At 31.8% G+C, this 14,642-nt stretch overlaps 4 protein-coding genes across 10 annotated transcripts; 2 read left to right on the top strand and 2 right to left on the bottom strand.

The window, feature by feature from the left end:
• Positions 1 to 55: 55 nt before the first annotated feature.
• Positions 56 to 6,422, top strand: LOC100646211 (merlin). Of its 6 annotated transcripts, none has more exons than XR_007226932.1 (10): positions 57 to 374; positions 551 to 644; positions 728 to 857; positions 941 to 1,146; positions 1,221 to 1,448; positions 1,527 to 1,945; positions 2,474 to 2,603; positions 2,678 to 3,013; positions 3,335 to 4,499; positions 5,721 to 6,422. XR_007226932.1 is itself a non-coding variant. In XM_048413561.1 (10 exons), the coding sequence occupies exons 1-10, from the start codon at positions 343 to 345 to the stop codon at positions 3,710 to 3,712; spliced, it is 1,851 nt and encodes a 616-aa protein (XP_048269518.1). In that variant the 5' UTR covers positions 62 to 342; the 3' UTR covers positions 3,713 to 6,422. The 6 variants fall into 6 exon arrangements, 5 of the variants coding, with proteins under 5 accessions (XP_048269517.1, XP_048269516.1, XP_020723794.2 ...); XM_048413561.1 differs by having other exon boundaries at positions 62 to 374; positions 1,527 to 1,736; positions 1,839 to 1,945; positions 3,335 to 6,422; XM_048413562.1 differs by having other exon boundaries at positions 63 to 374; positions 538 to 644; positions 1,527 to 1,736; positions 1,839 to 1,945; positions 3,335 to 6,422.
• LOC100642829 (peroxisome assembly protein 12) lies at positions 6,058 to 8,433 on the bottom strand. 2 transcript variants are annotated; one of them, XM_048413570.1, is made up of 6 exons: positions 7,659 to 8,433; positions 7,209 to 7,317; positions 6,930 to 7,141; positions 6,487 to 6,855; positions 6,304 to 6,389; positions 6,058 to 6,233 (listed from the first exon to the last, which is right to left on the bottom strand). In XM_048413570.1, the coding sequence occupies exons 1-6, from the start codon at positions 7,776 to 7,778 to the stop codon at positions 6,122 to 6,124; spliced, it is 1,008 nt and encodes a 335-aa protein (XP_048269527.1). In that variant the 5' UTR covers positions 7,779 to 8,433; the 3' UTR covers positions 6,058 to 6,121. The 2 variants fall into 2 exon arrangements, with proteins under 2 accessions (XP_048269527.1, XP_003403196.3); XM_003403148.4 differs by having other exon boundaries at positions 6,930 to 7,126; positions 7,659 to 8,429.
• Positions 8,434 to 8,617: 184 nt separating this feature from the next.
• Positions 8,618 to 10,714, top strand: LOC100646451 (transcriptional adapter 3). The gene is made up of 2 exons (XM_012319762.3): positions 8,618 to 9,115; positions 9,199 to 10,714. The coding sequence occupies exon 2, from the start codon at positions 9,227 to 9,229 to the stop codon at positions 10,604 to 10,606; it is 1,380 nt and encodes a 459-aa protein (XP_012175152.3). The 5' UTR covers positions 8,618 to 9,115; positions 9,199 to 9,226; the 3' UTR covers positions 10,607 to 10,714.
• A 229-nt stretch (positions 10,715 to 10,943) lies between these two features.
• Positions 10,944 to 13,936, bottom strand: LOC100647486 (ATP synthase lipid-binding protein, mitochondrial). The gene is made up of 5 exons (XM_012319763.3): positions 13,764 to 13,936; positions 13,229 to 13,311; positions 13,043 to 13,144; positions 12,082 to 12,202; positions 10,944 to 11,713 (listed from the first exon to the last, which is right to left on the bottom strand). Exons 2-5 carry the CDS (start codon positions 13,274 to 13,276, stop codon positions 11,550 to 11,552), a joined length of 435 nt encoding a protein of 144 aa, XP_012175153.1. The 5' UTR covers positions 13,277 to 13,311; positions 13,764 to 13,936; the 3' UTR covers positions 10,944 to 11,549.
• Positions 13,937 to 14,642: the final 706 nt, after the last annotated feature.

Here is a 14,642-nt window from a genome sequence, read left to right as displayed (position 1 = left end):
TGATAAAGAATTAAAATGAAACCGCAATATCGATCAATTGATGTTGCAGATTTCAAACTATCGAAAAACAAAATGTTAGATTACCTAGACTGTCAGTATAGTTACTGTCTCGAGCGAAGTTACTCGAATTGACTGAAATTGGTGGAGTAAACTGTTTCGAAAGGTGGAGAGATTGGTTTATGTATCGCTATCAATTTTGCTGCTGTTTTTTCTCTCTCCAAAAATAAAGTTTGGAAAAAAGGCCAACGGAATGTGATTTAACAAGGAAATCCACAGTTCGAGAGATCGTGTTACGCTGTTCCACGGGAATTCGAGTGGATCGAATCGTTATTACGTGTTTCAATGTATTTCGTCAATATGTTGCGAATGCGTAGGTAAGGTTATCTATCATTCATATCTTTTCTGGATTATTTTGAACAATATGAGAAACGGTTAAAGCCGAACAAAGCCCCGCAGAATAATCTTAGGTGCTTTCGTTCTTTTTTTCTTCCATTTTTTTTGCGATATTGATTACCCTTCTTCTCTCGTGATGTTGAGTGAACATAATGAGGAGTAAAATGCCACCATTTCGAAGGAAAAAGTCTGGAAAATCTTTCCCCGTTAAAGTCTGTACCCTGGACGCTGAACTCGAATTCAGTTTGGAGGTTAGTTTCTACTTAAATTACTTGGTTGCTTTGTTACTGTCAAATACCATGCAAACAACTACTTCAGACTATTTACATTACAGTGGAGATCAACGGGAAGAGATCTGTTCGATTTGGTCTGTCGTACGATAGGATTAAGAGAAACATGGTATTTTGGACTCCAGTATGAAGATGCTAAAGGATTTATATCTTGGTTAAAATTGGACAAAAAAGGTGAATTATTAAATCCATTGATCATAGACTGATTTGTTTCATAAATCATACTTTATTAATGCTTTGATGAACTTACATTTTAGTACAAGATCAGTGTATTTCTCAGCAACCTACAACACCTTTTATGTTTCTGGCAAAGTTCTATCCGGAGGATGTTGCTGAAGAATTGGTGCAAGAAGTAACACAACATTTGTTCTTCCTGCAAGTGAAACAGGCCATCCTTTCAATGGACATTTATTGTCCACCAGAGGCATCTGTTCTGTTAGCTTCTTATGCAGTTCAAGCGAAGGTGATTGTACCTTCAGTTATCTTTTTAAAATAAACATTCTTATTTGTACTAATCTGTAACCTTAAATGTTATAGTATGGAGACTATGATGAAGTATCATACCGTCCAGGAATGCTTGCTAGCGAGGATTTGTTGCCACAGAGAGTCATCGATCAGTATCAGATGACGCCTGAAATGTGGGAAGATAGAATAAAAATTTGGTATGCTGATCATCGTGGAATGTCAAGAGATGAAGCAGAAATGGAATATCTAAAAATTGCTCAAGATCTTGATATGTATGGCGTAAATTATTTCCCTATTAGTGTAAGTGCAATAACATTTTATAGATAAAATAAAATTTTTATTGTAAAAGTATTTTTATTCAGCGATATAAATTATTAGAATAAAAAAGAAACTGACCTTTGGTTGGGAGTCACGGCCTTGGGACTGAACATTTACGAGAAGGAGAACAAGCTGGCACCGAAAACAACATTCACGTGGTCGGAGATACGACACATCAGTTTTGATGACAAGAAGTTCGTAATAAAGCCGGTGGAGAAAACGTCGCCGAACTTCGTGTTCTTCTCGCAGAAAGTTCGGATGAATAAACTGGTAAAAAAACAGTCAGATGTTGGCAGCTGGGTGAAGGGTTTGATAGCTTTAGGATTCGACGAACAAAACAATGACAAAGCTGCTCACATATTATTTGTTAAGATCCTGGACCTCTGTATTGGCAACCACGATCTGTTTATGAGGAGACGCAAACCTGATTCCATGGAGGTGCAACAGATGAAAGCGCAGGCCAAAGAGGAGAAGTCAAGGTATATTTTCACACATATATATTTCTCGAAATGTTGCTTAAATTTTCATTGCTTTTTAATACAACTTCAATGCGATGTTAAATATATATGATATTCTTTCTATTATAAATTAAATTCTTATAATTTGGCTGCAGCTTGTGAACTCGAATGTTTTATTAACTAAAAATGAAAAAATAAGTTTAAAATATTTTTGTGATGAATTATAAAAGATGTATCTAATAATTGTATGCATGAAAAGTTTATGTATATTTCACTATAACATTATCCTAATTAACCTCTATTTCTCTTTTCTTTTTGTTGTTTTATATTATTTTATAGGAACTGAGAAATAATTAAATAGATGTTTAAAAAGGTTAGTATATTTATTTAAACACTTAAAAGTGGAACATCTTCAAAGGAATCATGTAAATACTTCCTAAAGGTATTTTTTAATGGATAAGTAATTACTACTATATTATATTACTATATTAACTTATTATTTTTTAAACAATGTATAACTTTTACTCTATAATAATATTGTTTTGTTAGGAGGCAAATCGAGAGAAATAAACTGGCACGAGAAAAACAACTCAGAGAAGCAGCAGAAAGGGAAAAGGCCGCTATGGAGCAACGTCTTCTGCAATATCAGGAAGAAATTCGTCTAGCAAACGAAGCACTTGTAAGACAACATAAATAACTTTGTATTACCGTAATAACTAAACATTATCTTTAAAAAATTTCGTATTATTATAGAGAAGGTCTGAAGAAACTGCAGATCTACTAGCAGAGAAAAGTCGCGTGGCTGAAGAGGAGGCCATGCTATTAAGTCAGAAGGCTTCAGAGGCAGAACAGGAGATCACACGTATACGATTGAATAATATGAAGACAGAAGAGGAAAAGGTTCACCTCGAACGAAAGACCAGAGAAGCAGAGTTGCTGACAGAAAGGCTGGTACAAGAATCAGAGCGAAGAGCAGCTGAAGCAGAAAAATTAAAAGATGAACTGCTGCGTGCACGAATTGCTGAAAAGGAAGCAAAGGAAAAACTGTTGGAATTCCTCAGCAGAAACGCTTACACTGCTACTATAGCTGTATGCATCCAAATCATAGGAATAATTAATAGACTGTGGATTTTTATGCAAATTTATATATTTATGAATATAAGTTAAAAATTGAAACCTAGGTAGATAATTACTTTATTTACTAGATATTATAAAACGTACTGTATTTTGGACATTTTTATATATTTATATATTATGTTCATCCTGTGCATTTTTGTACCTCTTAAATTCTTCATAAATGCATAAAAATCAGCAGTCTAATAATTAAATATAATTTATAAAGTTAGAATGAAATATAGTTTTATTTCATTCATATAATTAAAATTAATATTTCTCTTAATATTTTCATAGCCTGTGCCAAATCTATTCCCATCGACACAAGTACTTCCGTCAGATTTGCAAGCGGATCTTCAGACACTGCAACTGGATACTGAACCTCTGCCAGCTGACCTAACTTCATATGATCTAATTGCCGATGGAGACGTCGATCAACTTTCCCTGGAGATAGAGAAAGAAAGAGTCGATTACTGGGAAAAGAGCAAACACTTGCAAGAGCAACTTAGAGAATTGCGTACAGAGATAGAAGTTATGAAGGTCGGAGAGAAACAGTGCGAGTTAGATCAATTACACGAAGAACAAGTGCGACTCGGTGAGAATAAGTATAGTACGTTAAAGAAAGTGAAGTCTGGGTCCACCAAGGCCAGAGTTGCATTCTTCGAAGAATTGTAGTTGATGTGTTCTTAAGAGGTTGAAAAATTGAACGGACGCTTTATGGAGAGGAGATGAAACGAATATGCGATTGGGTATGAAATTTTTGAATCTCAGACACGTACGTATGTATACGTTCTAGAATACTGAAACGTACGCTTTCTGTTGTAACAGTTTGATTTACCCTCTAATATTAACACTATCGATATAATTAGTAAATCATACTTAAAGCACAGTAAAATTGTCCCTCTTGCTTGAACTTATATTTGTTTCTATCCCCTATGTATCTTTACCTATTTTGTCGTGTTAACGTACAGTTTCTAATAATTTAGTAAGTCGATTAGTAGAATTTTGCATGAAGTACATACACAAAAATCAAAATTATTAGTAGAATTACTAGATATTAATGATTGTGTAGAAATAAGCAATTTTTGAAATCATATATTTCTTTTAAAGCTGCGATAATTTCAAAACACTGCTCCCTTTTTTAAACTTCAGCATTCAGAAAGCATGTATTTTTTAATATTTTGTTAAATTTTAATAGGATTGGAATGAATTTTAATTCAATTTTAATGCGTTTCAGTTATAAGCTAGTATTATCATAATACATGCTTAGGTACTATTATTGTTACTATGTTAATACTCTTTAACGTGAAGTGATCGAATGTGCCTATAAAAATTTGCATCGTGCATCGCATGATTGGTAAAGGAGCCTATCGAAGATAGAGAAAACTGTATTAAAGCTGCAGTCTAGTCAAACAACTTGAGAGAATGAACTAACTGGCGGCCAAATTCTTCATTGGTAAAGGTACAAAAAGAAACAATAGAAAATCTACTTAATTCAAACAGTTATAAAACGCAACTGCTGCGAACAAAAAATGTGATTCTTAATGAAATTACGAAAGTAAACGAAAAATTCCAATGGAATATTAATCATAATTTTAAAAGTCTGATAATGATACAAAAAAAAAATAACATGTATACTCATACATCAGTATAAGCTTATTTTAACAAAATGGAGAGGATATTCTTTATGTAATTTTTACATAAGAAAAGTAGAAGCTTTTTATAATTGCAAATACGTTAGGAATTGTTTATATCAACATAAAATCTTTCGAGATAATAATTTATAATTAAGGTTTTAAGATTTGTATATATAAAAAAGTTAACATAAAATTTGATCAATGTATGAGTATATATAGCGATATTCTCATCTTTTTTTTAGATAATCTATATGTAAGTGCAAATCATTGTTATTAATTTTTATGCCATGAAACGTAACTAACATAATTGCTATATGGTTAGTTTGATTAGACTAGAGCGTTAGAACTTCTATGCATTATTAATCGTGGCCTTCGAAAAAAAAATGTTCCTATCAATGTAGTAAGAAAGTCAGTGTTCAAGTATTCTACTTAATTAAGTAGGGCTTTCCAAGCATTCTGAAATGTAACATATCCATCGATTATAACACAGAGACAAATGTATATAATACTTTCTGAACGAGAAAAGATTTTAATTTTTATATGAAGTAACGTATATATTGCATAATCCTATTTCCTCAACTCACAACTTCCTTTATTATTCCTTGTTATAAAGTATACATAGATTAAATTTTTATAAGCAGATATATAGAATTACAAAAATGAGAAATTTTTTAATGTTTTGTGAATATATACTTTAAATTAGTATTTCATCACTTTCATAAATTTCTCTACAAAGTGTGTGCCATAATTTTTCATAATTACTCCAAATTGTAAGTTGGTAATATTCAATAAGATGAAGTAAGAAAAATTTTTTGGATTAGAAAACTTTTAAATTGATATCCACAATCGTAAGGGTGCCTTATACATTATTAATAAGTGAACAATACTCGAACACTGATTACTTGGTAATATGGAAGTACAGGAAGGGTAAATACTTATTGTATTACCTCTTAGATAATATTCTTATATTTTGCGAATCATTTTTATTCTTAGATTCTATATAGAGTGTCGAATATTCAGTATTGAAATATATTACATTCTTTAAGATGTTTTACCAAAAGTCTGGTGCGAGTGTTCAATCGAAACCGATGACTGGAACTTCCGGCGCCGTTGTCTGTGATTCAAGTACGCGAGTGTATTGGATGCTAATTAAAACCTTCGGCTGAAATCAGTATTTTTTCTACAATATAGAGGAATGTACCTGTAAATGTTATTCACAATTGCAATTATTCAATTAGTTTATTCCACGCCAGGGAACTTTTATTTTCATGAAACTCTCGTTGACATTGAAAGTTATGTTACAATACAATGAATGTCTAAATATTTTCATTACGTTCGTATTGAAGGTGATTTTGTCCTATATAATAATGATAGTGAAAGGAATTTGAGAAATAACAATCTTTTATTTACATATACAATTTTCCTGATAAAATATGCACATTATTACTTAGCCTAAATACAAACGTATTAAGTCATCTTCTTTGGCAGGGTAGTTTGTCACTGGACACTTTCTGTCTGTGCGTATCACAGGAAGAATGCATTGATAACAGAATGCGTAACTGTGAAATGAAATATTTATGAATTACAATCTAAATTGGAACTTCTTACTTTTATAATGTTTACACGTACCCAGATACTGAAAGTACTGTATGTATTCTGAGTGCTTTACGACAGATTGGACATATGCCTTTGTATTGCTTTGCTATTTCTGGAATCTGAAATAAATAAAAAAAATATTTTACATATAATTGCAGATTACATAGAGAAAGAACTTTGGTACATAGTTACAATTATTAATTATTATATTCTTGCCTTAGGAGGTGGTGGAATGGGTAATGACAGTAAGCTAGTTGAATAATGTTCTTGAGTCCACCACGATACAAACTGAAGGAAAAATGCTCCAAATTCAAAAGATGTAGTCACCATTCTTTGAAATATATCTACCCCATCACTAAGGCCAAAGGAATTGTTTCTAATCTTTCTTAATAGATCAGAAATACTAATTATTGGTTCTGGTTCTGCATATGTTAAAGTAATGGATAATAGCTTCAAAAGCGGGGAAGTATATGCAGATTTTCCAGAAATATAAAGTATATAATTATACAGTACCATAAATTCATATATCATAAAAATTATCGCGTTTCCTTTAATAATGGAATTACGATACAATTTTTCCCATTTCTGCAATGGAAAGTAAGTTTAAGAATTATTTGAAAAAATAAATATAAATTAAAATTAAATATGTTAATAAATACCGATTTTGGAGCACATCCATCTAATTCTTCGAGTTTATACCTTTGACTTAACTGAGATAGTTTATTTTTTATATAAGGAAATATAACTGTTAATATCAAAGAAAGATGTTTTTGCTTGTTTGATAACTTGCTTCTAATTTTCGAATCTACTACAGTTATGCGTTTTAAACCATAAAATGTTTCAGAAAATGAAGCAGCTGCAATACATAGATCTTTTACAAATAAATATTTGTGAACTCTTCAAACTCGTATAGATATTAATAAAAATGAGTCACTTACAATATTTATTCAAGTAATACCATTGAAGAATTGTATTGAAAATTAAATAGCCTTCATCTGTCCATCTAAGAAGATGACTGTATCTTTCAATATTGAATGATATGAGAAACTAAAATTTTATAAAAGCATTTAAAAAATTAAGCTTTTATTGCGAGGAGGTAGATTATTATATATTAAATAATAATATATTATTCAATGAATTATTAAATAATTATATAATATATTTAATGAAATTAATTTTATTTTCAAATTTAAATTTCGGACTTCCGGTTTGGTAATTTAAAAAAACGCAAGAATGTTAACTATTAATGCAATCAGAACATGATAGTTTATTATCGATTCTAATTTCATAAAAATGTAGAGTACTTTTTATTAATAACATAAAAATGAAACAATTATAATTGAAATTATATTAAATTCTATTTTTGAAGATCAGTTAACCTAACCTACCGATAGAAATTTTTTAAAAGAGGGTTCGACAATGGATGATAATGATTCCTGTGCTATAATTTCAAAAATAGAAGGTTTTATAAATGTTGTTCCAGTTAAATGAGCTCCTTTCTCAGCCATTTTCGATTTTCCTTACTGAGCACTACTCTCTACTTTTTTTCATTATTTATCTAACGACCTATTACCCATGACGAGTAATTCTTAAAAACATGGATAATAAATTTATTACAGATTAAAGCGAATATATTATCATGTTAAATGGCAATTATCATACAAATAATTTCGTAACATCATCAAGATTTAAGAATTTATATGTTGTTGTATTGATTATAGTCTATTTGATTATAGATTAGAATTTATTTTGGAAATACAAAAAATACGTCGTAAGTGTATAATATGATTTATGAAAATGTTGTAAATAGATATACGACATGTACAACGAGTTAAGTCAAGAAATGTAAATAAAACCACGTGATTACAATCTAAAGGAAACTACATATTAGAGAAAGCTATTTTTCCAGACATTAACCTCCTAAATGAAAAGATCTGATATATATTTATATTTATTTCTTTTTTTTTGGTTAGATTAAACAAATATATCAGATTTAGCAGCTCAGTTTAAACATTTTTTACATTAATATCAAATTATCCTCGTAATTATACTACACTAGCGACTAGCCAATAACTGAAGGTGTTGCATATACTATTGACCAATTATACATATATTTCTCTCTATTTGACTTTATCGACTTGACTCATTGAACAAACTATACTTGCTATAAATTTTAAATAAATCTATTTATGTTGAAAATAGTATTGGAAAAATTGTATTAAAAACATGTTACACAACAGCTTAATAAATTTATTTAAATTCTATTAAATTCAAAATTAAGTAATTGATCATTAAATCAAATTAATTCCAACCAATCAAAATGAATTGACACTACTAAAGTACCATTAAAGTGGTGGGAATAACAATGGTCAGTTAACAAGGAAAAATTTCGGTTAGTTGACGCTGTATCATACACGCTTTAGGTACATGTAAATAGAACAGTTGAGATAGTGCTACTGTTTAATAGGGAAGGATCGTTTAGCGATTCGACTAATTATTTTCGTATCAGTTTCTTGAACATAAAACGAAAAATAAGAATATTTTCTTTAATAAATTTTCGAGGGTAAGATTACTTATGAGTCTTATGAGTTACAATTAGATGACGTTGACTGCATATTTCATGCATTAGCCTACCAGCTGATCAGAGCGTTCATTGCGCGTACAACTTGTGGATGTTAACATAACCTAATAGCTTATGACACTTCAGAATTGTATGTGTATAACGATTGAAAATTGGAAAGTTAAACTGAAAGAAGATAAAATCTTTTATGTAGAGTACAAAAACGTCTACTATCTGTTGAACTGAAAATTCATTTGAATGAAGAAGGTTAGGCTTACAAGAAAGGTAGATAGAATTAGTCAACACAACAACCAAGCCTTATAAAGATGAGTATCTCCTAGTGAAATAATAAACGTAATCTTTTGAAGGCACCTGTGCAAAATTAAAATTGTAACCATGTCTGGAAAAGGAAAACAAAGTTCCAAAAAGGCGGTCGTCAAAGTGCGAGAAAGTGGGAAGACTGTACAGTCTTCTGCCCTTAACTCGGATACGACTTTGGAGAATACAGAGGCCACAAAGCCTTTATCTATTTTAAAAATTGCTGACAATAGCCGTCTTCTTCCAAGGTATAGTAGTATCCTGCAACGTAGTGTGGAAGAAGGTGTAGGAATGGAGGATCTTGATACGCTGCAGTTAGAACTAGAAATGCTTCTCTCCTCTGTAGTGGTGCGACATCGCATGCTTCAAGAGGAGATAACCAATTTGTCTTCAGTAGAGGAACGCAGAGACAAAAGGTCTAAGAGTGGGAAAGGTCTTTCTCTTCTGGATAAAAAGGTTAGAGAAGAAAAGTTCAAACCTAAAGAACTTAATGTTAAAACACAGTCTCCTTTACCTGCAAAACTGTTCAAGCAAAAAGCTGTTACCAGCTCAAACTCTCAAGTCATTCCAAATGTTCATGAAATTTCAAGAATTGAAGGTTCCAAATCTGAATCACCAAAGTTGCTCTTACCAAAAAATGATACTCCCAATAAATTCTGGGCATCTGTCGATCCATATTGCACAGACATTATGTCTGATGATATTAAATTACTAGAAGAATTAATTTGCACGCACAGTGACATTAGTGACTTTAAAAAAGTCCCTCCATTAGGTCGTCATTACAGTTTAATCTGGGCACATAATGATTTGTTGCAAGAAGAAGATGCAGGTAATCCAACTAGAGATAAAAAAAAAAATCGCTCGGATGTGTCTCTGTTAGTTGGAAAAAATGATAAAAAGGCACACAGTATAGCAGGACCTCTAACTCAGAGATTAGTCTCTGCCTTACTTGAAGAAAATGTATATGTTGCAAATAATAACACAGATAACAAACTCTTTAGGGATAGTGATCCTCCGGTTTTAAGAGATCTTACTATTCAGAACTCTATTAATTTAGAATTAAGGATGCACAAAGAACTTGTAGAGCAAGGAATTTTAGAACCAGATGCACAAAAGAAGAGTCAAGAGGACGACGAAATTTTGACTGAGATAAAACGGTGTCAGCAGGAGCTCACTGCTCTTTCCAATCATAATGTAACACAGTTAAAAAGACTGTTGAGTTTAGCTCAGGAGGAAAGCAAACGGCAAGCGTTGAAGAGGAAAATTAGTACGGCGGATAACGAAGTGATAGAACACTACAAGAAACTTATACTATCGAAACAAAGAAAAGTACCCTTAACAAAAAAAGAACAGGAGAAAGCGTGGTCGTGTCTTCGAGAGAGGGAAAACCTTTTGGACCAGTTGAACATGTTACCACATAACAACGTAGAACCTATAGGTTTCGGCACTACAAACTAAATGCAATTTTTTACTGCATTGTACAATATCGTGATAAAACTATGTATAAAAATTGAATAATATCAGTCTAATTTTTAAATAAAACGGTGTAACATTTATTTTAAAATATTTTCTTTGAATTATTTATTTTCTATTTCAACAATAGATTTGATTACTTAATTCTGCCAATATTAATCATTTTTATAGAATTAATCTACATTAATATTCATACTGCCAACCATTGCATAATTTAATAAAACTCTGATCTTCAGAATGAACTTCTACCAAAGAGAAAGTAATTGTCTCTTTAATTATAATTAGAATCTAAGGATGAGGTTTAAACAGAATCGTTCATAGATTCAATAATAATGTCACGACAAGTGTTTATTCAATATCACTGTACAGTTTTCTTCGTCCAGTTACCTTCAATAACGTGCGCACGCGATGGCACAACAATGATGAACAATTTTCGGGGTAACAAAAATGTACTATGCCTTAATATTTGATAACATTAAAAGTGATGGATATATGCGTATTATAATCTTGCAGGCAGGGCTGTCGTACTTTTTCTGTTTTTCACCTTTTAATAAACTTTTATGTAACGTTCTTAGTCGTTTCTCATTACACTGAAATATGTTATTGTAGTAATGTGAAGTTTTTACGCTACAATGATATTACAGTAGACCATGAAATGATTACAAATCAGTTCGAAAGGTCCCGAAGGGGTGGAGGACGGTCCGATCGATGATCCAAATATACGTATACAGCCGCCATTTTTTTTCAGTTCATTGTCGTACCGTCGCATACCCCGTCGAACCGGATAATCGAGCATCTCTAATGATTTCATGGCATCCCGTACACCAAATGCAACTACCGCTGCTTCCCTTGCAGGAATCAAAGGATGCTGCTTTGGCAGTGACGCACTAAAACTAGTAATATTGTGTTTTTATGCGATTTTGGTAACTTAGAACGCGAACAAGAGCAAGAAAGCCATCATAAGACAGAAGAGACCCATGGCCTCAGACAAGGCAAAGCCCAGGATGGCGTATGAGAACAATTGCTGTTTGAGAGAGGGATTCCTGGCATAGCCAACGATTAAAGAACCAAACACTGAACCAATTCCTGCACCTGAAATCAATAATAGTACATTTAAGTCTTTGTTTTATGATTAGTCAAAGGAATGAAACTTGTAATATAACTTTACTACTGTGTGGAGGAATTGGGATCAAAAGGCAAATAATATAAGGAATGCTATCATCAAGCAAAAGAGACCCATTGCTTCTGATAAAGCAAAGCCAAGGATAGCATAATTGAAAACTTGCTGCTTTAGGGATGGATTTCGGGCATAACCGATTATGAGGGATCCAAAAATCAAACCAACACCAATTCCTGGAATAGAAATTTGGGACTTTTTCTAATGAGAAATATGAATGTTAGATAAGGAATCATAATGGATTAGAATTTTTGTAATTGACGAAGATGAAGGATATACGCACCTGATCCAGCGACTCCCACGGTGGCGGCACCAGCACCAATGAATTTCGCAGCAGAATCGATATCACGGCTGATTGCGGATGTCTGGAAACTACGCACAATCGTGGACTGCACCAGTGGAGACTATAAAATAATCATTCAAGTAATTAAAGAAAAAATTCTGTAAAATTAAAAAGAGAACAACATTTTAAGTATTTGAAAGTCTTGCAAGATCAAGAAAGTTTAAATTTAATTTAAAGAATGTCATGTCCAGCAATAATTTCTACTATAATGCTACATATATTACATAAAGTTGCTCTACTTTTACCTCTAAAATAACATGCCTTACATAATCTTTATGTTCATTGATTTTGCATGTGTAATCAATATTTTGATGTAATAAAGTAAATTTGGTTTATCATTTAGAATTAAAAAACATATTTTGTTTTCTTTAATACACAACACTCAATTTTGTTTTCAAGAAAACAATGAAAATATTACTATCTTATTCACAATTCCAGGTTATCAAATTTAATGCTATTGACAAAGAATATATCATTAAAATCATTTGTTGCTTCAAGTCTTTTCATGATATCAATTGAAACTAAAAAAAAAATTATTGAACTAATCCATAACTGAAAAGATTCATTTGCTAAAAGATAATTATTTCTAGTTATATCTTACATCCCTTAAATTCCTTATTTCTATCAATTAAAGAATTCTATTCACAATAAACCCCAATTTAATTCAACTTTATATTTTCCATGACATAACTTCAGATTGCAACAGTACAGTTGAATAATTCAACACAGTTCAAAGCCCCAGGTGATATATGTCAATGAATTACCAAAAATGAACAAATTTTTTTCACAAATCTTTTGTTTCTCTCTAAAAAGCAAAAAAGCTTGGAATTATGAAAATACAGCGGCTTATATAACCCGGTAACGGGAATAGGTTATGCAATGCACAATGAAAAATATTTACAGCACTGATTGGAGTCTGGATCTGGTTCTGTTGTATAGACTGGCTGTGATTCACTACGGCACTGCTCAGCGGCCGAATGTAGTTCTTACTTCCAGCAAACAACTGAAAATCCGGTGTAAATTCTAAGATTGAAGATTATATAATAACGTATATGAAATCAAACTGAGGATGAAAAAATATACTCACGGCCGACCTGGTGACGATGGGTGCGATGAATTTGGTGCAAGCGTACATGATGACGTTTGAAGTGTGACTGCTTTAAAGAGTATCTGAAACAAGAAACGTTTCGAAAAATCGAAGACCACGAGTTGCCACCAAGGTGCTGTAATATAACCCGGTGGATACCAGCGAATGACTGGCCATGAGATGGGACGTACGTAGCTTAGTATTACGTAACGTTCCTGATGGGATCGTTATGTGAGATTCAAGAGTCAAAATTAACTCTAGTATCACAACTCGAGTATCGCCTAATTTCTGTTATCAATAATAAAAGTAAAAACCACGAAGCAATTAATGGCCGACGACAAAATGGCCACTTCTCGTACTTTGCCTTCCGTTCGCTCAATTAATTTCTTCTTTGCGATTATCTAAGAATTTGTAAATTATGATTCTTAATGATATTTTAGATTAAAATATGATATTGAAAAAATGATTAATGAGAAATCTTGAGAGTTTTTCTTTTATTTCAAGCGATTTTAAGTTAATAGGAGGTCAGACTTACCAGAGTATAGCAAGAAGAGGCGGTAAGAAGACCCGGCCTTTGGAATGTTCAATTGGTGAGAGACTAGTGAACGAGTCCCTTGTCGAACGAACAATCTCCACTGAACGACCGAACCGACTTCCGTGCAGTGACCTATTCACTACTTGCAACGCCTCGACTCTCGCCGAACACGATTATCGATCAACCGAATTTAGCCGAACGTTTCTGCGTCTGCAGTAACTAATAAATACATTTACTATTATGTATTTCCGGAAATCTTCCAACTCCCAAACCTGTAAATGTTTTGTATTAAAATTTGTATTATTTTTTATCATTGCTCTTTCTGATAAAATTTTCTAAATATTGTATTGAAACAGAAAGATGGATGATTTAAACATTTTTAAATATCGACTTGTGTAAATACTCGTTTGATTCATATTTATGCTAGGGATTTTTTAGAATATTTCTATGGTGAAGATATGGTTGGTTGCTATGAAATTGGACTAGAGATTTAGATTATAAAGGTTATCTTTGTATAATATGTAAGTATGCATTTTAGTGATTTGACCTAATTTTAACTATTTGATTTTCTGTCCCTCTTTATGAAATAGTGGAAAGTTTTAAAGATTTAATATTCTTTTACATTAATGCATTTAATGTTCAAAATTTACCATAAAGGTTAGATTAGGTTTTGAATCTTTACAGCGCCAATAATTTTTTAAATGGTAGAAATTTTTTCATCTATTCAAACATGTTTAAGTAAATTTGTTAAAACATAATCTAATTTCTAATCTTATGAAATGAGAACATTCTTTAATTTGGTGCTTTCTTTATAAAATGAAACTTGAAAAGAAAAAGTCTGAAGTCAAATAGTCAAAATTGGGAAAGTTACTAAATTGC

Source organism: Bombus terrestris, chromosome 16 (assembly GCF_910591885.1).
Source record: "Bombus terrestris chromosome 16, iyBomTerr1.2, whole genome shotgun sequence".
NCBI lineage: Eukaryota > Metazoa > Arthropoda > Insecta > Hymenoptera > Apidae > Bombus > Bombus terrestris.
This window is presented reverse-complemented; position numbering and strand designations above follow the sequence as displayed.

Excerpts from the sequence above, each read along its gene's own strand:
- LOC100646211 (XM_048413559.1), top strand. The coding sequence starts at position 343 with ATGTATTTCGTCAATATGTTGCGAATGCGTAG. Across the intron at positions 645-727 it reads AACTCGAATTCAGTTTGGAG|TGGAGATCAACGGGAAGAGA; the intron begins GTTAGTTTCTAC and ends TTTACATTACAG. Across the intron at positions 858-940 it reads GTTAAAATTGGACAAAAAAG|TACAAGATCAGTGTATTTCT; the intron begins GTGAATTATTAA and ends CTTACATTTTAG.
- LOC100642829 (XM_048413570.1), bottom strand. The coding sequence starts at position 7,778 with ATGGCTGAGAAAGGAGCTCATTTAACTGGAACAACATTTATAAAACCT. Across the intron at positions 7,318-7,658 it reads CTTTTAAAAAATTTCTATCG|TTTCTCATATCATTCAATAT; the intron begins GTAGGTTAGGTT and ends ATAAAATTTTAG. Across the intron at positions 6,390-6,486 it reads CCATTCCACCACCTCCTAAG|ATTCCAGAAATAGCAAAGCA; the intron begins GCAAGAATATAA and ends TATTTATTTCAG.
- LOC100646451 (XM_012319762.3), top strand. The coding sequence starts at position 9,227 with ATGTCTGGAAAAGGAAAACAAAGTTCCAAAAAGGCGGTCGTCAAAGTG.
- LOC100647486 (XM_012319763.3), bottom strand. The coding sequence starts at position 13,276 with ATGTACGCTTGCACCAAATTCATCGCACCCATCGTCACCAGGTCGGCC. Across the intron at positions 12,203-13,042 it reads TCCAGACTCCAATCAGTGCT|TCTCCACTGGTGCAGTCCAC; the intron begins GTAAATATTTTT and ends ATTATTTTATAG. Across the intron at positions 11,714-12,081 it reads CGTGGGAGTCGCTGGATCAG|GTGCAGGAATTGGTTCAGTG; the intron begins GTGCGTATATCC and ends TATTGATTTCAG.